General features: G+C 43.6%; 1 protein-coding gene across 1 annotated transcript; it reads right to left on the bottom strand.

The window, feature by feature from the left end:
• Positions 1-1648: 1648 nt before the first annotated feature.
• Positions 1649-25992, bottom strand: LOC110493731 (actin-related protein 2-A). The gene is made up of 9 exons (XM_036949733.1): positions 25809-25992; positions 23666-23776; positions 18358-18573; positions 17455-17527; positions 16453-16589; positions 15879-16028; positions 13669-13814; positions 4073-4205; positions 1649-3452 (listed from the first exon to the last, which is right to left on the bottom strand). Exons 1-9 carry the CDS (start codon positions 25854-25856, stop codon positions 3282-3284), a joined length of 1185 nt encoding a protein of 394 aa, XP_036805628.1. The 5' UTR covers positions 25857-25992; the 3' UTR covers positions 1649-3281.
• Positions 25993-26756: the final 764 nt, after the last annotated feature.

Genomic DNA, 26756 nt, shown 5'->3' with positions numbered 1-26756 from the left:
GAATATGTTCAGGGATTCATTAGATGGCATTGAGGTGTTTACCACATTAGTCACCAGCTTCATTAATAAGTGCATCGACAACATTGTACCCACAGTGACCGTATGCACATATCCCAAACAAAAGCCATGTATTATGGGCAACATTCGCACTGAGGTAAGGCCTGGAGCTGGAGACTAATCCGCACGCTTATTAGAAATCCCGCTACGTCCTCCGATGAACCATTAAACAGGCAAAGCGTCAATACAGGATTAAGATCGAATCCTACTACACCACCTCTGACACTGGTCGGGTGTGGCAGGGCTTGCAAACTATCACAGATGACAAAGGGAAATTGACCAGTGACGCAAGCCTACCAAATGAGCTAAATGCCTTCTATGCTCACTTTGAGGCAAGCAACACTGAACCATGCATGAGAGCACCAGCTTTCCTGGACGACTGTGTGATCACACTCTCCGTAGTGGATGTGAGTAAGACCTTTAACAGGTTAACATTCAAAAGGCCAGACGGATTGCCATGACGCATACTCAGAGCATGCCCTGCCCAGCTCACAAGTGACTGCATTGCATACTTTCAACCTCTGCCTGACTGTAATACCTGCATGTTTCAAGCAGACCACTATAGTCCCCAAGCCCAAGAATACCAAGGTAACTATCGCCCCGTAGCAGTCACAAATGTGGCCATTATATGCTTTGAAAGGCAGGTCATGGTCCACACACACACCAACACAGTCGTGAAGAGGGCACGACAATGCCTCTTTCCCATCAGGAGGCTGAAAAGATTTGGCATGAGCCTTCAGATCCTCAAAAGGTTCTACAGCTGCACCATTGAGAGCATCTTGACTGGCTGCATCACCGCTTGGTATGGCAACTGCTTGGCATCTGACCGCTAAGCGCTACAGAGGGTAGTGCGTACAGCCCAGTACATAACTGGGGCAGAGCTCCCTGCCATCCAGGACCTCTATACCAGGCAGTGTCAGAAGGCCCTAAAAACTGTCAGACTCCTGCCACCCAAACAAAGACTGTTCTCTCTGCTACCGCAAGGCAAGTCTGGAACTAACAGGACCCTGAACAGCTTCTACCCCCAAGCCATAAGACTGCTAAATAGTGAGCCTGGATAATTATTTGGTTAACTACCTAACTATCTGCATTGCCCCTTTTTGCACTAACTTTGTCTCATCACATATGCTGCTGCTACTGTTTATCATCATCTGTCACTTTGTTCCTAGTTATATGTACAAATCTACCTGCATTACCTTGTGCCCCTGCACATGGACCCAGTACTGGTACCCTGTGTATATAGCCAAGTTATTGTTACTCATGTGTATTTATTATTATTATTATTATTATTATTTCACTGTTAGTCTACACCGGTTGTTCACGAACATGTGCCGATTACAATTATTTGACATGCACTCAAGAAGAAGCCACTCGCATTCTTGTTCTCTGCAGCCTTCATTCTAAATATGACCACATAGTTACACAGCACACCCATGCATCCGTACACGTGAATGTACCAACTTCATTCTTTTGAGGCGATTCATCTGCCTTCTAATTCGGTCTTATTTAGGATCACTGCCGACAACGACGATAATGTCACAAGTATTTACGGCGACCACATGGTACATCTCAAAGACAGAGCACCACCAGGTATTTATAAATCACATTGCTTTATTTAAAATCAGCGGTAGGCAGTTATGCTATGAACGAAAACAAAGAAAAGAGGGGAAAAAAAAGCAACCAAAAATAAGATCCAGCTACAATAACTGCACTTGGCACTGGATGACCTTTTTGTCAAAAAAGAAAATTATACATACACAATTGTGTAAGTGCCTCCAATATACATATGAAAACCAAAAGAGGAAAACCTTTAAATACCAGCTTTTATGTGGTCTCCATGACACCCAAATTGTTATTAATATTACAAATGTTCAACTCCCCCAACAAATCCCCAACCCTAATAACACCTGATCTCAAAAAAAATGTATCTTCACTGGAGCTGAGACTATGGAGAGTTCCTACTGGTCTCAGAATGACTTCCTCTCTAAACAGGTTACGTACGGTTCAGTACGCCCTTAACAACAAGTCCTAGGTCTGATGGATTGTTGAGCTCACAATGGTTAAAGGATAGGCCCTGGGATAGAGATCCTAGACCTGTTGTTGGAGGAAAAACTAACCCCGACCTTAAAAAAAAAAAACAATGGACTCGTGTGTCCAACAGCCATGATGAGGACGACACGTCCTCACTCTTTATTTTGAGTAATGCACTGCAAAAGAAATACACAAAACCGTACAAATAACACGTCTGACAAAACAAAAGGCAAAACCTCTTCTCCTCCAAAAGGAAAGCGCATCAGCAAACTGAATGTGAACACAAAACGTGACTCCAATTACAAGGCTGAGCAGTCCTCATTGGAATTGAATGCATGGCAAATATTTGCCATCAGTGGAATGAAATGCCTTTTTTTATTATTTTTTTTTAAATCGTGAGGGAAGGCCAACCGTTTCTTTTAGTCATCACCACATCCCCCTTACGACACACTGTTTGGATATGGGAGTCGGACAAGTGGGCAGGTGGACCCTGTGAGAAGGAGAAGCATGCCCCATAAACCACCTGCCCTCTAACCCACCATCATCCCCTGACCTCTCAACATTAAAACAACCTTAAATTAACCTCGGGGATAAACAGAGTGTGTACCCATTCGTTATGAGGGACTCAAGAGGAGCAAGCAATCCCACTGCTGATTAAGACAAAAGACGAAGATAAGCAGAAGGGTGGATTTAAGAAGGGCAGCTTGCCTTTGATGGGGGCCCCTTGTGTACCCCGTGCCCACAACACAGGGGAATCCAACACCCCCTCTATAAATTAATCCCTAATAATAATTGACTTCACCATTGGGATCGTGTTTTGCCAGAATAAGTTGGGCAACATGATTTAAACTATTCCCAGGAGACGCGTTGTTAGCACCTCATCTATCTCCTCCCACCTCCCCAACCCCGCCAGTCTGTCCCAGCATGCCCTTGGAGAGAGTGAGTGAGCGAATCTGGGACAGGTGGTAAAAAAAAAGATGACCGCATCGAGAAGATGAGGTGAGCGAAAGATGGATATCAAGTGGAGGACGTGGCGGAGGAGGAGGGCGGGAGAGAAGACCAGGGACGCATCCCAAATTGCACCATATTCCCTAGATAGTGCACTACTTTTAACCAGACCCCATAGGGTAGTGCACTAAGGGAATAGGGTGCCATTTCAGACTTAGCCCAGACATGTACATCTTGGAGGGGGTTTATCTGACGGTGACCCCTAGCTTCTCCAGGACACGTATCCCCTTCTCCTGGTACTCCTCCCTCGTCAGCCAGAAGTTGTCCTTGTCCTTCATGATGTCGGCCAGCACGGCCCCGCCCAGGAACACCATGTGCTTGCGCCGAGGGGGGTCCTCGATGCGGATCTTGAATTTCTGCACACGAGCAGGAAAGGAGAGACAGAATAGAAGATAAGGAGAAGGGAAGAGTGTGAGAAGGGAAAACAAGAGCATAAGGGGGGGGGGGGGGGGGGGGAGAGGAGAAATAAGGAAAGGGGCAAAAGAGGAGAAGGAAAAATGTATGTTGGTGTCTGTTAACCTTATCTAAAAATAGGTGTAAAATCATCTAATAATTACATGAACTGAACCAGCAGGCCTGTCATTGAAAATGCTGAAATGGATATTGTTGCCAAATTGAGCAATCAGTGTATAAAGGAATGAATGAGGAACAATGAGACATTATATTTTAATTTTGTTGTCGAGCGCATGATTTAAACATGGTCCCATGACAAATAGTTCACTCTCAGTGTTTGAAGAAGCACAATTGCTTGTGTTGTGTACACTATTTCAATTTAGGGCAACACCGCCACCTGGTGGCCGATGAAATTAATGCAGCAGGAAAATGGATTGTTAAATGTCTGTAAGTAGTTGATCCATCTGTTAAATGCCAAATATTGGACAGTAAAACCTGCACTAAAAACAACAATAAATATGACATGTACTTGAAGCAAGCTACTTCAAAGTAAAGACAAATAGCGTTCGGTGTCTGTCCTCACCGAGAGCTTATCCACGTCTCCCTTCAGCACGCGCTCCAGGTAGAGCTGCTTGAGCTCACGCTCCAGTCGAGAGGGAAGGCCAGGGTACATGGTGGAGCCCCCCGACAGCACTATGTGTTTGTAAAACTCAGACCTGTGGAGAGAAGGAAAAAACATTTAGGGAGAAGACCTGGAGGAATGAGGAGGAATGGAGAGAAATAACAAAGGTGAATAAGAATGGTGACATGGAGAGAGGAAAAGCAAACATTCTGCCACAATGTGTTTGTAGAATTCAGCCCTGAGGAGAGAAGGTGAGGATGTTTAGGGGAGAGAAAAGGGGATGTAGAGAATAGAAGAAAAAATACAATATGGAGAATTTTTTGTTGTTGTCTTAATTCATCTAGGACTGACCCCATTTGGTCGACTGGTCGGTAGATAGGCTGCTGGTCAAGCAAGATTTCTTTAGTCGAGCAGAGTAGGAAAAAAAGTGTATAGAAATAAAAATCATGGTGTATAAGACACCCGTCTGATTCGTGCCTGTCTGAGTGGAATGATCCATTGTGGAGGCTGAAATTGTATACATTAGTGCGCTGCTGAATTGGCGCCTTTTCTTAGACCTGTTTCTATGGCGCAGCGGTCTAAGGCACTACATCTCAGTGCTAGAGGCATCACTACACACCCTGGTTCGATTCCAGGCTGTATCCCAACCGGCCGTGATTGGGAGTCCCATAGGGCGGCGCACAATTGGCCCAGCGTCGTTAGGGTTTGGTTGTGGTAGGCCGTCATTGTAAATAAGAATTTGTTCTTAACTGACTTGCCTAATTAAATAAAGGTTAAATAAATAAATAAAACATTTGCAAAGTTAACCAGCATATTGATGTTGAGAACAATGGGATGGAGGCAGCAGCGGAGTTAAGAGACGAGAAAACAGCCCTTACCTTAATTGTCTAAAAAAAAGTGAGGAGAGGGAAAAACTTAATTAGGTCTATAATCAATCGCCTAACTTAAAATGTGCCTGGCTTAGGGCCTCCCAGGTGGCGCAGTGGTCTAGAGCACTGCATCGCAGCGCTAATTGTGCCACCAGAGACTCAGGCTCTGTCGCAGCCAGCCGCAACCGGCCTAGCATTGTCCGGGTTAGGGAGGGTTTGGCCGGTAGGGATATCCTTGCACGCTAACCAAGGTCGCCAGGTGCAGTGTTTCCTCTGACACATTGGTGTGGCTGGCTTCGGGGTTGGATGCACGCTGTGTTAAGAAGCAGTGTGGCTTGGTTAAGGTTGTGTTTCGGAGGACGCATGGCTCTCTCCCGAGCCCGTACGGGAGTTGTAGCGATGAGACAAGATAGTAATTACTAACAATTGGATACCACGAAATTGGGGAGAAAAGGGGGGTAAAAAATTTTAACATTTTTTTAAAAAAGTGCCTGGCTTTAGAAATCATCCATACAGTCAAAAGTTTGGACACACCTACTCCTTCAAGGGTTTTTCATTATTTCTACATTGTAGAATAGTTGCCTGCACTCATTGCCTGCATCCGTAATGGGTCTGCGGTCAAACGACCACCCCTCATCACTGTCAAACGCTAAAACACTTCAGCGAGCAGGCCTTTCTAATCGACCTGGCCCGGGTATCCTGGAGGATATTGACCTCATCCCGTCAGTAGAGGATGCCTGGTTATTCTTTAAAAGTGCCTTCCTCACCATCTTAAATAAACATACCCCATTCAAAAAAATGTAGAACCAGGAACCAGATATAGCCCTTGGTTCTCTCCAGACCTGACTGCCCTTGACCAGCACAAAAACATCCTGTTGCATTCTGCATTAGCATCGAACAGCCCCCGCGATATGCAACTTTTCAGGAAAGTTAAGAACAAATATACACAGGCAGTTAGGAAAGCTAAGGCTGGCTTTTTCAAGCAGAAATTTGCATCCTGTAGCACAAACTCAAAAAAGTTCTGGGACACTAAAGTCCATGGAGAATAAGAGCACCTCCTCCCAGCTGCCCACTGCACTGAGGCTAGGAAATACTGTCACCACTGATAAATCCACTATAATTAAGAATTTCAATAAGCATTTTTCTACGGCTGGCCATGCTTTCCACCTGGCTACCCCGATCAACAGCCCTCCACAGCAACTTGCCCAAGCCTCCCCCACTTCTCCTTCACCCAAATCCAGATAGCTGATGTTCTGAAAGAGCTGCAAAATCTGAACCCCTACAAATCAGCCGGGCTAGACAATCTGGACCCTCTCTAAAATGATCTGCCGAAATTGTTGCAACCCCCATTACTAACCTGTTCAACCTCTCATATTTTCTGAGACTCCCATAGATGGGAATGACTGCGGTAGCCTTCCTCTCTTCAAAAGGGGGAGACACTAGACCCAAACTGACACAGACCGATATCTATTCTACCCTGCCTTTCTAAGGTCTTCGAAAGCCAAGTTAACAAACCATTTCGAATCCCACCGTACCTTCCCCGCTATGCAATCTGGTTTCATAGCTGGTCATGGGTGCACCTCAGCCACGCTCAAGGTCCTAAACAATATCATAACCGCCATTGATAAGAGACATTACTGTGCAGCCGTATTCATCGACCTGGCTACGGCTTTCAACTCTGTCAATCACAACATTCTTATCGGCAGACTCGACAGCCTTGGTTTCTCAAATGACTGCCTCGCCTGCTTCACCAACTACTTCTCTGATAGAGTTCAGTGTGTCAAATTGGAGGGCCTGTTGTTCGGACCTCTGGCAGTCTCTATGGGGGTGCCACAGGGTTCAATTCTCGGGCCGACTCTTTTCTCTGTATACATCAATGATGTCGCTCTTGCTGCTGGTGATTCTTTGATCCATCTCTACGCAGACAACACCATTCTGTATACCTCTGGCCCTTCTTTGGGCACTGTGTTAACTAACCTCCAGACGAGCTTCAATGCCGTACAACTCTCCTTCCGTGGCCTCCCAACTGCTCTTAAATGCAAGTAAAACTAAATGCCTGCTCTTCAACCGATCGCTGCCCTCACCTGCCCGCCCGTCCAGCATCACTACTCTGGACAGTTCTGCCTTAGAATATGTGGACAACTACAAATACCTAAGTGCCTGGTTAGACTGTAAACTCTCCTTCCAGATTCACATTAAACATCTCCAATCAAAAAATGTAATTTAGAATCTGCTTTCTATTTCGCAACACAGCATCCTTCACTCATGCTGCCAAACATACCCTCGTAAAACTGACCACCCTAGCGATCCGACTTCCGCGATGTCATTTACAAAATAGCCTCCAACACTCTACTCAACAAATTGGATGCAGTCTCTCACAGTGCCATCCGTTTTGTCACCAAAGCCCCATATACTACCCACCACTGCGACCTGTACGCCCTCGTTGGCTGGCCCTCGTTGGCTGGCCCTCGCTTCATACTCGTCACCAAACCCACTGGCTCCAGGTCATCTACAAGTCTCTGCTAGGTAAAGCCCCGCCTTATCTCAGCTCACTGGTCACCATAGCAGCACCCACCCATAGCACGCGCTCCAGCAGGTATATCTCACTGTCACCCCCAAAGCCAATTCTCCCTTTGGCCACCTCTTCTTCCAGTTCTATGCTGCCAATGACTGGAACAAACTGCAAAAATGTCTAAAGCTGGAGACTCTTACTTCCTCACTAGCTTTAATCACCAGCTGTCAGAGCAGCTCACAGATCACTGCACATTGCCCATCTGTAAATAGCCCATCCAATCTACCTCATCCCCATACTGTATTTATTTTGCTCCTTTGCACCCCAGTATCTCTACTTGCACATTCATCTTCTGCACATTCTACCATTCTAGTGTTTAATTGCTATATTGTAATTACTTCGCCACCATGGCCTATTTATTGCCTTACCTCCCTTATCCTACCTCATTTGCACATGCTGTATACTGTCTACTGTATTATTGACTGTATGCTTGTTATTTCCATGTGTAACTGTGTTGTTGTATGTGTCGAACTGCTTTGCTTCATCTTGGCCAGGTCGCAGTTGCAAATGAGAACTTGTTCTCAACTAGACTACCTGGTTAAATAAAGGTGAAAAAAAATCTTTATTTTTACTATTTTCTACATTGTAGAATAATTGTGAAGACATCAAAACTATGAAATACCATATATGGAATCATGTAGTAACCAAAAAAGGTGTTAAACAAATCAAAATGTATTTTATAGTTGAGATTCTTCAAATAGCCACCCTTTGCCCTGGTGACAACTTTGCACACTTGGTATTATCTCAACCAGCTTCATGAGGTAGTCACCTGGAATGCTTTTCCAACAGTTCCCACATATGCTGAGCACTTGTTGGCTGCTTTTCCTTCACTCTGCGGTCCAACTCATCCCAACCATCTCAATAGGGTTGAGGTCGGGTGATTGTGGAGGCCAGGTCATCTGATGCCTCACTCCTTCTTAGTCGATTAGCCCTTACACAGCCTGGAGATATGTTGAGCCATTTACCTGTTGCAGAAAGCTGTGGTAGCCATGCTGTTTAAGTGTGCCTTGAATTCTAAATAGAAATCAGACAGTGTCACCAGCAAAGCACCCCCACACATCCTCCTCCATACTTCACGGTGGGAACCACACATGCGGAGATCATTTGTTCCCCTACTCTGCACAAAGACAAGGTGTCTTGTCAAAGACATGGTGGTTGGAACCAAAAATCTCAAATTTCCACAGGTCTAATGTCCATTGCTCATGTTTCTTGGCCCAAGCAAGTCTCTTCTTATTATTGGTGTCCTTCAGTTGTTTCTTTGCAGCAATCCGACGATGAAGGCCTGATTCACGCAGTCTCCTCTGAACAGTTGATATTGAGATGTGTCTGTTACTTGAACTCTGTGAATAATTTATTTGGGCTGCAATCTGAGGTGCAGTTAATTGCTCATTTCTGAGGCTGGTAACTAATGAACTCACCCTCTGCAGCAGAGGTAACTCTGGGTCTTCCTTTCCAGTGGCGGTCCTCATGACAGCCAGTTTCATCATTGCACTTGATGGTTTTTGCAACTGCACTTGAAAAAACGTTCAAAGTTCTTTAAATGTTACAGATTGACTGAGCGTCATGTCTTAAAGTAATGGAACGGTCTGCCTACCCATGTCAGAGACGCAAACTCGGTCTCAACCTTTAAGTCTCTACTGAAGACTCATCTCTTCAGTGGGTCATATGATTGAGTGTAGTCTGGCCCAGGAGTGGGAGGGTGAACGGAAAGGCTCTGGAGCAACGAACCGCCCTTGCTGTCTTTGCCTGGCCGGTTCCCCTCTTTCCACTGGGATTCTCTGCCTCTAACCCTATTACAGGGGCTGAGTCACTGGCTTTACTGGGGCTCTCTCATGCCGTCCCTGGAGGGGGTGCGTCACCTGAGTGGGTTGAGTCACTGATGTGGTCATCCTGTCTGGGTTGGCGGCCCCCCCCCCCCCCCTTGGGTTGTGCCGTGGCGGAGGTCTTTGTGGGCTATACTCAGCCTTGTCTCAGGATGGTACGTTGGTGGTTGAAGATATCCCTCTAGTGGTGTGGGGGCTGTGCTTTGGCAAAGTGGGTGGGGTTATATCCTTCCTGTTTGGCCCTGTCCGGGGGTGTCCTCGGAGTGGGCCACAGTGTCTCCTGACCCCTCCTGTCTCAGCCTCCAGTATTTATGCTGCAGTAGTTTATGTGTCGGGGGGCTAGGGTCAGTTTGTTATATCTGGAGTACTTCTCCTGTCCTATTTGGTGTCCTGTGTGAATCTAAGTGTGCGTTCTCTAATTCTCTCCTTCTCTCTTTCTTTCTCTCTCTCGGAGGACCTGAGCCCTAGGACCATGCCCCAGGACTACCTGACATGATGACTCCTTGCTGTCCCCAGTCCACCTGACTGTGCTGCTGCTCCAGTTTCAACTATTCTGCCTTATTATTATTCGACCATGCTGGTCATTTATGAACATTTGAACATCTTGACCATGTTTTGTTATAATCTCCACCCGGCACAGCCAGAAGAGGACTGGCCACCCCACATAGCCTGGTTCCTCTCTAGGTTTCTTCCTAGGTTTTGGCCTTTCTAGGGAGTTTTTCCTAGCCACCGTGCTTCTACACCTGCATTGCTTGCTGTTTGGGGTTTTAGGCTGGGTTTCTATACAGCACTTTGAGATATCAGCTGATGTACGAAGGGCTATATAAATAAATGTGATTTGATTTAATGGGACTGTTGTTTCTCTTTGCTTATTTGAGCTGTTCTTGCCACAATCTGGACTTGGGTCTTTTACCAAATAGGGCTATCTTCTGTATACCACCCCTACCTTGTTACAACACAACTGATTGTGTAAATAAATTAGGCACATTTGGGCAGTCGTGACACAAAATTTTGAACAGAAATGCAATGGTTCATTGGATCAGTCTGAAACTTTGCACATACATTGCTGCCACCTAGTGGACAACATCTAAATTGTGCCTTGGCTAGAATAATACATTATGACCTTTCGCTTGCATTTCAAAGATGGTACAAAAACATTTCTTTTACCAGATCTATTGTGTTATTCTCCTAGATTCCTTTCACATTTCCACAAACTTCTGTGTTTCCTTTCAAATGGTACCAAGAATATTCATATCCTTGCTTCCAGCAGTTAGATTTGGGTATGTCATTTTATTTATTACTTTATTTAACCTTTATTTAACCAGGAAGGGCTCATTGAGAATAAAATCTATTTTTCAAGAGCACCCTAGCCAAGATAGGCAGCACCAAGTCATTACAAAAAAATTACAGACAGACATGAAAAACTACAAGTAATCTAGTAAAATCCATTGAATTCACAAGAGTATAAAACAGCAAATTAAAAACATTGACAGGTCAGGGAATCAGCCTGAAAATCCTTCATCAGTGATTTAAAAACACCAAATCGGGACAAGTTCTTCCAGGTTAAAAGTATTTTGTAAGGTGTTCCAAGACAATGGCGCAGAGTACATAAAAGCCCTTTTACCAAATTCAGTTCGGACATTTGGAACAGTTAGCAGGATAAAGTCCAGCGAATGAAGAGCACCCACCACATTTCTGAACAATATAAATGCACAAATAAAAAAGGTAGTAAACCCCAAATGGCTTTGTAAATAAAAGTATACCAGTGACTGAGCGACAAGAGAAGGCCAGCCAACCCTGGTATACAAAGTGCAGTGGTGCGTAAGGGTTTTGCAGTTTAAAATAAATCTCAAAGTGCCATGGTAAAGAGTGTCAATTGATCTCAAACACTGAGCGGAAGCATTCATATATAAAATATCCCCATAGTCTAGTAAAGGCATAAATGTAGCTGATACTAGCCTCCTTCTGGCGTCAAAATAAAAACAGGCCTTATTCCTAAAATAAAATCCCAATTTCAGCTTCAATTTTTTTTTGTAAGTTGTTGAATATGCAATTTAAATGAGGCCGTCATCAATTAAAATTCCAATATACAGTGCCTTGCGAAAGTATTCGGCCCCCTTGAACTTTGCGACCTTTTGCCACATTTCAGGCTTCAAACATAAATATATAAAACTGTATTTTTTTGTGAAGAATCAACAACAAGTGGGACACAATCATGAAGTGGAACGACATTTATTGGATATTTCAAACTTTTTTAACAAATCAAAAACTGAAAAATTGGCCGTGCAAAATTATTCAGCCCCTTTACTTTCAGTGCAGCAAACTCTCTCCAGAAGTTCAGTGAGGATCTCTGAATGATCCAATGTTGACCTAAATGACTAATGATGATAAATACAATCCACCTGTGTGTAATCAAGTCTCCGTATAAATGCACCTGCACTGTGATAGTCTCAGAGGTCCGTTAAAAGCGCAGAGAGCATCATGAAGAACAAGGAACACACCAGGCAGGTCCGAGATACTGTTGTGAAGAAGTTTAAAGCCGGATTTGGATACAAAAAGATTTCCCAAGCTTTAAACATCCCAAGGAGCACTGTGCAAGCGATAATATTGAAATGGAAGGAGTATCAGACCACTGCAAATCTACCAAGACCTGGCCGTCCCTCTAAACTTTCAGCTCATACAAGGAGAAGACTGATCAGAGATGCAGCCAAGAGGCCCATGATCACTCTGGATGAACTGCAGAGATCTACAGCTGAGGTGGGAGACTCTGTCCATAGGACAACAATCAGTCGTATATTGCACAAATCTGGCCTTTATGGAAGAGTGGCAAGAAGAAAGCCATTTCTTAAAGATATCCATAAAAAGTGTTGTTTAAAGTTTGCCACAAGCCACCTGGGAGACACACCAAACATGTGGAAGAAGGTGCTCTGGTCAGATGAAACCAAAATTGAACTTTTTGGCAACAATGCAAAACGTTATGTTTGGCGTAAAAGCAACACCCTGAACACACCATCCCCACTGTCAAACATGGTGGTGGCAGCATCATGGTTTGGGCCTGCTTTTCTTCAGCAGGGACAGGGAAGATGGTTAAAATTGATGGGAAGATGGATGGAGCCAAATACAGGACCATTCTGGAAGAAAACCTGATGGAGTCTGCAAAAGACCTGAGACTGGGACAGAGATTTGTCTTCCAACAAGACAATGATCCAAAACATAAAGCAAAATCTACAATGGAATGGTTCAAAAATAAACATATCCAGGTGTTAGAATGGCCAAGTCAAAGTCCAGACCTGAATCCAATCGAGAATCTGTGGAAAGAACTGAAAACTGCTGTTCACAAATGCTCTCCATCCAACCTCACTGAGCTCGAGCTGTTTTGCAAGGAGGAATGGGAAAAATGTCAGTCTCTCGATGTGCAAAACTGATAGAGACATACCCCAAGCGACTTACAGCTGTAATCACAGCAAAAGGTGGCGCTACAAAGTATTAACTTAAGGGGGCTGAATAATTTTGCACGCCCAATTTTTCAGTTTTTGATTTGTTAAAAAAGTTTGAAATATCCAATAAATGTCGTTCCACTTCATGATTGTGTCCCACTTGTTGTTGATTCTTCACAAAAAATACAGTTTTATATCTTTATGTTTGAAGCCTGAAATGTGGCAAAAGGTCGCAAAGGGGGCCGAATACTTTCACAAGGCACTGTATTTATATGAGGTTACAACCTCAATCTCCTTGCCCTGACAGGTTGTAATCGGTGAATTTATTTCTTGCATTAGAAAACACCATTAGTTTAGTCAGTATTGAGGATAAGATTCAATTGACATAAGGTAGGTTGAACAGTATAAAAAGGCGAAAAATTTAGGCGAAAATGTTTAAAAAAAGGGGCCAATCCTTAAAGTTTTTAACGAGGAAAGAAATTCCACAAATTAACAAGGAACACCTGTTAATTGAAATACATTCCAGTTGACTAGCTCATGAAGCTGCTAAGAGTGTGCAAAGCTGTCATCAAGGCAAAAGGTGGCTTGAACAGACGACTCTTGGTTGACCAAGATTTTTTTTTTTGTCGGGGACAGCCCAGATTCCATCATAGCACTGCACAGTGACAACTAGTGACTGACCTTTGAAGGGTTTTGGCTATGCAGTTCAACATCATCACTCTGCTCAAGAGCATCCACTCAAAGTCTAGACCGTAAACTAATGAAATGGCAAAAGGAGATGTGAAAGGGAAGGATAGAGGTTTGGAAATTACTAGGTCTCTCACTAGTAAGTAAGGGGAGTCTGTCATGGAGTTACCTGGTGTCGATGTCTGCTGCATTGATGGTGTTGAAGAGGAGCTCTGCCACCCCGACTCCCTCCACGTTGATGAGGTGGGGCTGGAACAGAGCCTCAGGGGCCTCGAACCGCTCCCCTCCCACCTTGATCATCCTGCCATCGGGGAGCTGGGGACACAGAAAGGGGAACAACATTCACACATCGGAAAGCATTTAGTTGACATCGAGACAGGACTGATGGCTTTCTTCTGCTAGAACACTGCTAGGGAAATATGAAGGCAATGCTTGGCTAGAGATGGACAATATACAATGTTTGGAACTGGCAACATTAAGAGTCTTTCTCTCTCTGGTCAGATGGAGCCGGCTAACAGACAGTAGGCCTTTTACAGAGCGTGGCGGAACACTACGTGGGAGGGAGCATAAAGGGCCCATTGACGGCTCCAGTCTGGAGTCCAGAGGAGGAAACAGACACCAGGTCAGCACGTGGCGTGGGAGTCTGTGTCGTACAGGAAATGATGTCACGCCCAATGATGAGGAGGGGAGTCGTTTCTTCAACACTACAGTAGTGCCCTTGTTCCATTCTATGTCCTCCGCCTCTCCCTCTCTCTCCAGGATTTGGGCAAGGAAACAGGGAGGTGCGCCGCCGCCCGCCACACACATGGAAAATTCCGTCCACTCCCTCTACATCACAGGGACTCGCGGTTCCTTCGTGGTTCACCTCCAACCCCTACCGGCCATCAAACCCGATTTGTGCAAAGTAACCTGGGGACATCCAGAGCTTGGTTCAAGAGCTCCTCCCACACTAAATATGTCTCCTACTGTTCTAAAAATATAACCTGATCTCCATGATACATTATGTCCACAAGGAGGCAGTGTTACCATATAGCCAGGCCTCAAATACAGATAAATTCTATTATTCTCAGTGTAAAATGGTGTCACCCTTACCAGGCAAGACTAAGGAGAATATGATGCAGTGTTTGGGGTGATGAGTTATATATATATACACAAGTAATGCATTACATAATCAGATGACTTTTGTAAGTAACTCGTAGCTTTTTAAAATCAGGTAATATTATTACAGTTACATTGTCAAACAACGTGTGCATTACTTCCAGAATCATCTCTCTACCGGGCGCGTGTTTCCCATGATCCGATCTCAAATTGGAGAAAAGTCATGGCAGCTGCTGTCCATAGAAATATATAGAGGGTGCACCTCTGATATTTGCCTTTGATCACTTCTGTGATAGAAAAGCCTATAGAGGTTTTCCTGTCTAGTGACAAACGTGCCTTCTATACATCTCTATGTACAAGCGGCTGGAGAGAAAGATTTTTGAATTAAAAGATAGGAAATCTGTACAGATGTTTGGCTTACAGTACATATGGCTAATTAAGCAGCCCATATATAGCTCAGCACTTGTCTACTAGCACAGGAAAGCAGCGCCACAGATGAAAGGAGTAACTAGCGATCAAACCTGAGTTAGTAAGTAGCCCATCTTTGGTAGAGCGCACAAGGCTCACCTTGCGCCAACCGACACTCAAGCAAACAATTAGATTTTTAAGGTTGTACTACCTAAACTTGTACAATAAGAACTGGAAGTGTAGGACTCAACCAGGATAATGACCGTGTAGGACTGCGTTACTGACCGTGTAGGACTCAACCAGGATAATGACCGTGTAGGACTGCGTTACTGACCGTGTAGGACTCAACCAGGATAATGACCGTGTAGGACTGCGTTACTGACCGTGTAGGACTCAACCAGGATAATGACCGTGTAGGACTGCGTTACTGACCGTGTAGGACTCAACCAGGATAATGACCGTGTAGGACTGCGTTACTGACCGTGTAGGACTCAACCAGGATAATGACCGTGTAGGACTGCGTTACTGACCGTGTAGGACTCAACCAGGATAATGACCGTGTAGGACTGCGTTACTGACCGTGTAGGACTCAACCAGGATAATGACCGTGTAGGACTGCGTTACTGACCGTGTAGGACTCAACCAGGATAATGACCGTGTAGGACTGCGTTACTGACCGTGTAGGACTCAACCAGGATAATGACCGTGTAGGACTGCGTTACTGACCGTGTAGGACTCAACCAGGATAATGACCGTGTAGGACTGCGTTACTGACCGTGTAGGACTCAACCAGGATAATGACCGTGTAGGACTGCGTTACTGACCGTGTAGGACTCAACCAGGATAATGACCGTGTAGGACTGCGTTACTGACCGTGTAGGACTCAACCAGCACGGTGGTCTCCAGCGCCAGCTTCTGCTCCTGCTCGATGTTGTAGCCCACGTAGCACAGCTTCTCCTTCATCATGCGCACCGTCTCAAAGTCCGCCGAGTGGTTGAAGGCGTAGCCCCTCAGCAACAGCAGCTGGATAAAGGTCAGAGGTAAGGGATGTGTTTGGTTGGTTTGCAGATATCTCCGTTGTAAAGGACTGCAAAACTCATTTAAAAAGACTCCAATACTCTTTAAATCGTCACCTTTCTTAAAATCACAAATCTTAACATGAAATAATGAACAGGTGTGGTTTACAGTCGACTGCTTTCCACTAGCAAGTCATCAGACATAGTCATGAGGGAATCACCCCCTAGTTAGTTCCTCCTAGGCTCTTGCGTAGATTTGAAAGAATTAGGCTATATAGTTACAAATATATATGGTAGTAGCTCCAATGGGCAAGGCTCAATATACATCAGTGCGTTATTCAGTCTTCCCATATCTACACATGCCTCAAGGCTAGGAGTGGTTTCTGGACAGGACATTCTAAGACAGTCACGTGTGGGGAACGAGGGTGCACCTTGATGAGGTAGCGCGTGATGTCTCGTCCTGCAATGTCCAGGCGTCTGGTCAGGTGGGGCAGGGAGAAGCCTTCGTACACGGGGCAGATGTGGGTGACGCCATCACCAGAGTCCACCACCACGCCCGTCAGGAGACCTACATATTTTTTTTTTTTTACAAAAAAAAAAAAACACAGCAGTGCCAACAGAATAGGGCCAGTGAGAAAACACATCCACCGTTTCCAAAGCCCATATCAACATTATAGACCATTTCTGTCATTACACATTTGAAACGGAAAGCTTTTTATTCATTGTTATTACCGATTTCTTGGTGTCAAGAGTTTTCCATCATAATACTGTATATTGGTTCAATATCAAACAAATGCTTAGGCCAATGACAGTAGAACAACAAGAAGTGTACAGCTACATATTCAACTACGTGCTGCTGCATATTCAACTCTCGTCCTGCCACTGAAAGGGTCACGCATTAGCACAGCCCGTTTCATCCCTCATTCCACAGCTGTGCTTATTTTTTTTTACCAGAGAAAGACCTCGATGTTAGAAATACAATCAGTACAGTACAAATGGAAGCACTTTATTTTACGATACTAGGTATTTACTACGGTAGGAAAGGATGTGGTATCAATGGGTACTTTCTGGTACTTACTTCAAATAATTGGTAACTATCTGGTACCAAATCAATTGTTTTAATTTGTTTCTCAAAGAAACAAACAAGAAACTCATTAGGTTATTAACTAATAACCATTTTAAAATGTAAAGTAAATATCTGGTACTTTCTGTACTGGAAAATAAAGTATAAGTCCAAAATAATTGTTGCTACCATGGTAGAAACGTAGCCAAAGCAAATTACCAGGTATAATCTCCTACATTCCTCCATGTGTTCTGAAAGGTACTTTAAATTGCAATTCCTTGGAGTGAAATCTCAGGTACCCAGTGTTCTTCACTGGTTTTGGGTGTCCTACCTTCCTTCTAGTGGCCTTGTTTTGTTTTAAAGAACCTACCTTGAGCATAGAGTGTGAGCACAGCTTGGATGGCTATGTAAACCCCAGAGAACTGGTACGTCTCAAACATCACCTAGGAAAGAGGTGGGGAGTGCGAGAGTATGTCACTGGAATGTGTAGTTACTGCAACAACAAAAAATCTGTGCATTTATAGTTAAACAGTAACTTAGCATCTTGCTAATACAAATTAGCTTTGTTTTTGTATTTGGCAATGCTAGGAAAACCGCAACAAATCTAACCTCAACTTCCACTCAAAGGAATAGACCTCCATGTTCATAAACCTGAAGTTTAAATGGGTGAAAAGGACTTATTCTCAAAGAACTTAGCCATGGCTGGCATCCACACAGAGGACAGCCTGAATCATTAATAACAGTGGCTCTGACTGACTCCCCACTGAGGAGCTGTCGCCAGGCAGCAGATCTGGGTTCAAATAGCATTAAGTCTTTCAAATACTTTAGCTGTGGTTGATTGACCTGGCCTTGCACAATGGAAACAATGGAGTAGTCCCAAAAATGCAATGTCCACCCATGTGAAACTCCAGACAGGCTCAATCAAACTCAATCAAACTCAAACTCAATCAAATACTCGTTGAAACCAGGTCTGCCAGGCAGTGTTGCTGCCTTAGTCACAATGACTGACAAGTTGCAACTCCAAGATAAACCTCCTTATCGGGAGCACTACTGCCTCCTCGGCACAGTGCATCACTGTTATGACTGATGAATCATTTAAGATCCACAATGGAACCGTATAAAAGGCCTTACAAGAGATCTCCTCCAGCCGTTCTGGGTACACTCCAGAATACACACTTTCAAAACTAAAGCATGTTAATGAAATTGTCCTCTGACAACATATTTAGTAGTTGTGGGTTAACAAAACTAAACACTTTAAAAAATGTATACGCACCTCAATGATCTTCTCGCGGTTCTTGGTTGGGTTCATAGGCGGCTCGGTGAGCAGGATCTTGCAGTTGCGCGAGTCGATGTTGAGCTTCTCGGGACCAAAGGTGTAGTCCCACAGGTGCTTCATGTCATCCCAGTTCCTCACGATGCCGTTCTCCATGGGGTAGTTCACCTCCAGCATGGAGCGCAGCTCGCTCGCCTCATCCCCCACCATCAGGTCCTGGGGAGGGAGGGGATAAAGATCAGAGTTTCTCAGACTAGGGTCAAAACCAGGGCGTGACTTTTTAAAATGAACCCACCGTTTGGGAGGGACCCCAATAGTGCAGTAGCCACTGAATATTACTGCATAGAAAAGTTACAGTGTCCACCACCCAGGTCAGTGACGTACCACAGCAACAAACCGACTGTCACAGTGTCAATGCCGACTGACCACAGCTATACAACAAAAAAAGGAGGATGGAAAGCTCTGGGTAAGAAGGTAACAACGTCCCAAAAGGACATCCACCATCTTAAAATGCTCTACAGAACAAACTTAAAGAACTTCCCTAAAAGGACATTTGCATGCCACAATAAAAAAGTAAAACATCACTTATTATAGTTGCAGTCAACATCTAGTCATTCTGCGGGCATGTTGCTTTTAGTGATCTGACGATACTTTCAGCCCTGCTCCAGAGAACAGGCGGTAGATAAGGCAACATTAGATAGAGATTCCAGCCATACAGTCAGAGCACACTGTTAGTAGAACGGAATCCATTTGGTTAATTGGGATGCAGATCCTATTGAAAATGTCTAGAACCTATAGTATAGGCAAACTCAGAATAGGCTTGACTGTCTACCGCCCAACAAACAGGTCACTCATAATGGCAGAGAACTGCATTGGTAAACTCATGCTCAATGTGGTAGTTATGAAGAGGCTTGCAAGTTTATTTTAACATGAGAAGCTACAGCAGACAACATGTTCCCCTTCTCATGATGATCTCTCTACTATTGATATCAATCCAAAATTAAATCTAGAAGCGGCTTCCTATTTCGCAAGAAAGCCTCCTTCACTCATGCTGCCAAACATACCCTCGTAAAACTGACTATCGTGCCGATGCTTGACTTCGGCAATGTCATTTACAAAATAGCCTTCAACACCACTCAGCAAATTGGATGCAGTCTATCACAGTGACATCTGTTTTGTCACCAAAGCCCCATATACAGTTGAAGTCAGAAGTTTACATACACCTTAGCTAAATACATTTAAACTCAGTTTTTCACAATTCCTGACATTTAATCCTAGTAAGAATTCCCTGTCTTAGGTCAGTTAGGATCACCACTTTATTTTAAGAATGTGAAATATCAGAATAATAGCAGAGAATTATTTTTCTTTCATCACATTCCCAGTGGGTCAGAAGTTTACATACACTCAATTAGTATTTGGTAGCATTGCCTTTAAATTGTTTAACTTGGGTCAAACGTTCCGGGTAGCCTTCCACAAGCTTCCCACAATAAGTTGGGTGAATTTTGGCCCATTCCTCCTGACAGAGCTGGCGTAACTGAGTCAGGTTTGTAGGCCTCCTTGCACACACACGCTTTTTCAGTTCTGCTCACAAATTTTCTATGGGATTGAGGTCAGGGCTTTGTGATGGCCACTTGGGGTATTTGTCCATTTGGAAGACCCATTTGCGACCAAGCTTTAACTTCCTGACTGATGTCTTGAGATGTTGTTTCAATATATCCACATCATTTTCCTGCCTCATGATGCCATATATTTTGTGAAGTGCACCAGTCCCTCCTGCAGCAAAGCACCCCCAAAAACATGCTGCCACCCCCACGCTTCACGGTTGGGATGGTGTTCTTCGGCTTGCAAGCCTCCCCCTCTTTCCTCCAAACATAACGATAGTAATTATGGCCCAACAGTTCTACTTTTATTTCATCAGACCAGAGGACATTTCTCCAAAAAGTACAATCTTTGACCCCATGTGCAGTTGCAAACCGTAGTCTAGCTTTTTTTATCACGGTTTTGGAGCAGTGGCTTCTTCCTTACTGAGTGGCCTTTCAGGTTATGTCGAAGTAGGACTCGTTTTACTGTGGAGGTAGATACTTTTGTACCCCTTTCCTCCAGCATCTTCACAAGGTCCTTTGCTGTTCTGGGATTGATTTGCACTTTTCCCACCAAAGTACGTTCATCTCTAGGAGACAGAACGCGTCTCCTTCCTGAGCGTTATGATGGCTGTGTGGTCCCATTGTGTTTATACTTGCGTACTATTGTTTGTACAGATTAACTGGAAATTGCTCCCAAGGATGAACCAGACTTGGAGGTCAACAATACATTTTCTGAGGTCTTGGCTGATTTCTTTTGATTTTCCCATGATGTCAAGCAAAGAGGCACTGAGTTTGAAGGTAGGCCTTGAAATACATCTACTGGTACACCTCCAATTGACTCAAATTATGTCAATTAGCCTATCAGAAGCTTCTAAAGCCATTACATCATTTTCTGGAATTGTCCAAGCTGTTTAAAGGCACAGTCTGCTTAGTGTATGTAAACTTCTGACCCACTGGAATTGTGATACAGTGAAATAATCTGTCTGTAAACAATTGTTGGAAAAATTACTTGTGTCATGCACAAAGTAGATGTCCTAACCGACTTGCCAAAACTATAGTTTGTTAACAAGAAATTTGTGGAGTGGTTGAAAAACGAGTTTAAATGACTCCAACCTAAGTGTATGTAAACTTCCGACTTCAACTGTACTACCCACCATTGTGACCTGTATGCTCTCGTTGGCTGGTACTCGATACATATTCGTCGCCAAACCCACTAGTTCCAGGTCATCTATAAGTCTTTGCTAGGTAAAGCTCCGCCTTATCTCAGCTCACTGGTCACCATAGCAACACCCACCCGTAGCACCGCTCCAGCAGGTATATTTCACTGGTCATCCCCAAAGCAAACACCTTATTTTGGCCGCCTTTCCTTTTAGTACTCTGCTGCCAATGACTGGAACGAATTGCAAAAATCACTGAAGTTGAAGACTTATATTTCCCTCACTGACTTCAAGCATCGGCTGTCAGAGCAGCTTACCGATCGCTGCAGCTGTACACAGCCCATCTGTAAATAGCCCATCCAACCAACTATCGACCTCATCCCATTTTTTTTTTCTGCTCCTTTGCACACTAATATTTCTACTTGCACATCCTCATCTGCACATCTATCACTCCAGTGTTAATTGCTAAATTGTAATTACTTCGCCACTATGGCCTATTTATTGCCTTACCTCCTTACTTCATTCGCACACACTGTATACAGATCTTCTATTGTGTTAATGACTGTACATTTGTTTATCCCATGTGTAACAGCAGCAGATAGCCTAGCGGTTAGAGCATTGGACTAGTAACCGGAAGGTTGCTAGATTGAATCCCCAAGCTGACAAGCTAAAAAAAAATGTTGTTATGCCCCTGAACAAGGCACTAGGAACCCACTGTTCATAGGCCGTCATTGTAAATAAGAATTTGTTCTTAACTGAATTGCTTAGTTAAATAAAATAAAAAATAACTTGATTTTGTCTCACTGCTTTGCTTTATCTTGGCCAGATCGCAGTTGTAAATTAGAACTTGGTTAAATAAAGGTGAAACAAAAATACATTTGAAAAAAATAAAAATAATAATTGCTGTTTCCTTCTGCAACTGCTTGTATGTACACAAGACCAAGACCTGTCAGTGTTCAGACCACTGTATTTAACATGTTGATTTGTAAAAAAAACAATTAAAAAACAAGGGGTAAAACAGTTTGTAAGGTTAGCCAGAACACCATTTCATCACAGAAAACCAGGGAAAGAGTAGTAGAGAGGGAATGAGGAAGCAATGCCAAACAATTGACAGAAAAATAAAAGGACCATTCTTGTCGGAGAGATGACGAGTGCAGCCATTTCATTGTCCGAGCAGACAGCAGGGGCCCATGAAACTGCAAACATACACACTTACCATCTTTCCGTTATTCTACCTCAACAAGAAAAAGGAGGAGAGGTGGGAGGAAGAGAGGGATGAAGCAGAGGGTCAGAAGATAGAACAGAGAGAGAGGAGGACAGAGGAGCCAAGGACAGAGGTGAATCAGTGTGTGTCCTACAAAAACCACCCATCCTCTCATATAATGCTGCAATGTTATCAAAGGTGATTGTTAATGTGTAACGCCCTGATAGCAAGACTAGGTGCGACATCTAGGCTAAATCAACAAATCATGCCCTACGTCCCAAAAGGAATCCTATTCCCTATGCAGTGCACTACTTTTGATCCGGACCCATAGGGTTAAAAGTAACTATGTAGAGTATAGGGTGCCATTTGGGACTCAGCCAGCAATGGTAAATATTAGCCTATTGTTTCCCATAGGGAACAGTGTGTTGGATTGTTGGATTTCCAGAGGACACTCAATGGAGGAAATACTTTTTTTAAACTCTCCAATACTGTGAAAAACTAAACTCAAACAGCCGGTTTCCCAAACACAGATTAAGGCTAGTCCTGGAATAAAGCACTGTCAACTAAGAATCTCCATTGAAATAGCTTCTTTGTCCAGGATAAGTGTTAGGAAAATTGCTCCAACAAGTACACAGTGGAGAGACTAAGCAAAAATGTAATCTAACAAAGTAGTGTAAATCAAAAGATGTGCTCCATTTTCCCACTAGGTCTACATGTTCTGAAAAATAAAAACTTAACTAGTGGGGCGGCAGGTAGCCTAGTGGGGCGGCAGGTAGCCTAGCGGTTAGAGCGTTGGACTCGTAACCGAAAGGTTGCAAGATCGAACCCCCGAGCTGACAAGGTAAAAATCTGTCATTCTGCCCCTGAACAAGGCAGTTAACCCATGAAAATAAGAATGTTCTTAACTGACTTGCCTAGTTAAATAAAAAGCTAAAAATAAAATAACAAAAAAGGTTGCTGGTTTGAATCCGAGCCGGCAAGGTAGGAAAAAAAACTGTAGTTTGGCCCTTGAGCAAGGCAGTTAACCACCCTAGATTACTTCGATTAAATTACTCTCTGATTCAGAGGGGGTTGGGTTAAAAGTGGAAAACAACGCATTCAATTGTGCAATCCCCTTTCCCCAGATGATAGGTACAAATGACAAAACAGGACCCATTTTACAAAGTATTACACTCAACCCAGATACTAATACCCATTTCAGACATAATTCACAGTATGTTACTCGGTAAAAAAATTATGCAATATTTATATGACCCCCTTCAAAACAGGTTATTACCACTTTCTTGAGTAAATACTAAAAGACATATTTTTGTCTAGATATCAAAGGGATTTAACACTCATGTGAAGTAAACAAGTGAGGTTACCTTGATCTCAATGTTTCCCACTTTAGCTGTGGAGCGAATGATTGGCCTGCCAACCAATGCAGGGAAAATGTGCTCTGGGAAGTTGGAGCCTGCATAGCCACACTTCACAAACTAGGATTAAAGGGAGAGACAAAGGGCACGGTCAGTGACAAACATTATTTTTGGTAAATAACATAGGACATAAATACATTTTCATAGCACACAGAATGACAAAATTAATAATAGCCCTATAGCAAAATACTAGAAATTGGATCAAAGCATTTAGCCCAGACTCCTTTAAAAGAAAACCTTTTAGTCCATTAACTCTGACATAACCTAGCCTGATCGATAATGCAGTAATGTACTTCCCTTGTCTCATTTATTAGGCAGAATTTAGAGCCTTCTCTACTTTCTCTGAGTCACATGGTGCTGTTTGAGTTGCCACTAGGTACAGATTTAGAATCAGCTTGCCCTGACCAACTCCTAACCATTAGTGGGGGAAATGCACAACTGACAAAATACCAGCCCCAGCAACTCCACCCTACTTTGTTTGTGAACACTCTGAGGGGTTACAGCATTGGTAGTGTTATCATCCCACAATCACTACCTGACGTGCAGCATGCTTAGGAAGTTACGTAGACAACCTATGAGGAGAATTTCATTCAAACCTGTTAGGTTGTACTGTGCGTTTGCTTCGAGGAATAGCCTAGCGCTTGAATCGAGACGAGCGCTTTTCCCATGCATGTTTAAAATCCATTGGGCTTTCTTTGGGCCTACATAACGATTAATGACAATCGTCCTTTCACCTACGTTACATAACTGACCACATCTCATTCTCAACCGTCCGGTAAGAAGAATAAAAGAAGTGTATGACATGCATCATCAAAGACAATAATAAAAACAGGAGGTAGGCTAGTGTACAGCATGTCCCATGTTATTCACATTGTGAAAACAAAGGCTGTAAGCAGCGTAGTTTCTTTGCGGTAGGTAGCTGGAGAGAGACTGAGTCAGCTAACCACTGAATGGAACAGAAACCAAATAAACAGCATAAATAGATAGTATTTAGTCAGATAATACATTCATCGAAGGTAAAATGTTTGAGGTGAAAACTAAATTAAATTGTAATTTATTTGTCAATTTTAACCGGATGACTCATGTTTGCAAACATATTTTACAAGAGAGTGGCAAGAGATCTGATAACTCCTTACATGGAAGAATGGTTTCTGACTTCCTCACTGTACAAGAATGATGCATGCTCAGTATCTACTGCTCGAGACAAGTTTAGTCGCTTAACTCGCCTTGGTCAACAGTTGGTAGCAATACTTTAATTGTGATACTTGTTTGTTGCTGCCTTTTTTAGTAAAACTATATGTGCAAATCCTCATCCATTTACGCGACAGACAATACAACAATGTAGCAGTGTAAAATACTTGTTACAAGTTCAAAGAAGTTTCGGTGAGGGCGGGAATACAGATAGATAGATGCTGGATCATCATTCTTTGTGAACAACACCAAATAGTATCTAAAAATGTGGAGTTACTGAATAAAACGCAATAGATAACGTAATTTCCTTGCAATTAACAATGACGCTGGCAACTTCTTACAGAGAGCCCTCATCTTGTTAGTTTGAGCTAACAATCAAATTGAAGCAAGGGATGGAAATGTAGGGTAATGATGTCTGACGAAGAAATAAAAGATATAGCTACATGTGGCCGAACACGGTATTTAAGTGTTCTCTGGAGCAAGCTATGAAACAATAAGACTGATTTGTAACGTTGTATGCTAGCTATCGAGCTTGCTGGCCAGTCACCGAACTAGCTCGAGACGATTCGAGTTCGCAATGTCAGCCGACAGCTGCGATAACAATACTTAGAGCTACTCCCACTGATTCACGAATTCGAGGAAACAATCGGTACTCTAAACATTCCACCGACCGGTGTTAACCTTGCCACCTCTAATTGACAGATGCACCAACCTCAGTGAATGCATAACTAATTGACAAGCTGACAGATACATTCACCCAGACCGTGGCTACACAACAAGCTAGCAATGAAACGAGCTACTTCCTGTTCCTCCCCATCTCGTCTCCTCTGCCAAAATGCACAGCACAAAAGCCGGAACGCTCATAATTTGACGATAGAACACGGTCTGTTTGTAAACTTACCCCGGTCCCATTGTCGCAAACCACCACTTTTCTTCCCTGGCTGTCCATTTTCTCGGAATACAGAAACCAGCAGCCCTCCTTTGCACAACTTTCTTCGGCAAGGCGGAAAACACCACCCCGGCTCGAGCAAAGGGCTTCTTCCGGAATGTATGACACATGCCCATATAACTTACACACCTATCAGGGTAGAGATAGCAAAGAAATTCAGCCAATAACATATGGCAACGCCTTTCCTACACGTTTCTATTCGACAATCACAATGATTGACAGTGTCGTGTCAATCAGAATTTTGAAATATCCGTAATGCAAGCTTTATCAATACATTTAGGTGGAGGCCTGGTGGGCCTACGCCGAAAACAGTTAAGTTGATCGATCTATGTCGAGGGAGGAGCTGATTTTTTTTCTTATATGACAATGAAATATTCTTATGATTACTGTAAAATGTGTTGGCATCACATTTTCTCAGAAAAATTATATTTCAACCATAAAGAATGATAGAGGCCTCTAGTGGCCAACTTCATTAGCTGATCCACATCACCAACAAACTATCATGTAGTATCATGATTTGGCATGGATCCTCAGATCCTCAAAAGGTTCTAGAGATACACTGGTTGCATCACTGCCTGGTATGGCAACTGCTCGGCCTCCGACCGCATGGCACTACAGATGGTAGTGCGTACGGCCCAGTACATCACTGGGGCCAAGCTTCCTGCCATCCAGGACCTCTACATCAGGCGGTGTCAGAGGAAGGCCCTAAAAATTGTCAAAGACTCCAAACACCCTAGTCATAGACTGTTCTCTCTACTACCACACGGCAATCGGTACCGGAGCACCAAGTCGAGGTCCAAAAGGCTTCTTAAAAGCTTCTGCCCCCAAGCCATAAGACTCCTGAACAGCTAATCAAATGGCTAACCAGGCCCCTCTTTTACACTGCTGCTACTCTCGGTT

The sequence above is a fragment of the Oncorhynchus mykiss genome, chromosome 17, assembly GCF_013265735.2.
Source record: "Oncorhynchus mykiss isolate Arlee chromosome 17, USDA_OmykA_1.1, whole genome shotgun sequence".
NCBI classification, from domain to species: Eukaryota; Metazoa; Chordata; class Actinopteri; order Salmoniformes; family Salmonidae; genus Oncorhynchus; species Oncorhynchus mykiss.
This window is presented reverse-complemented; position numbering and strand designations above follow the sequence as displayed.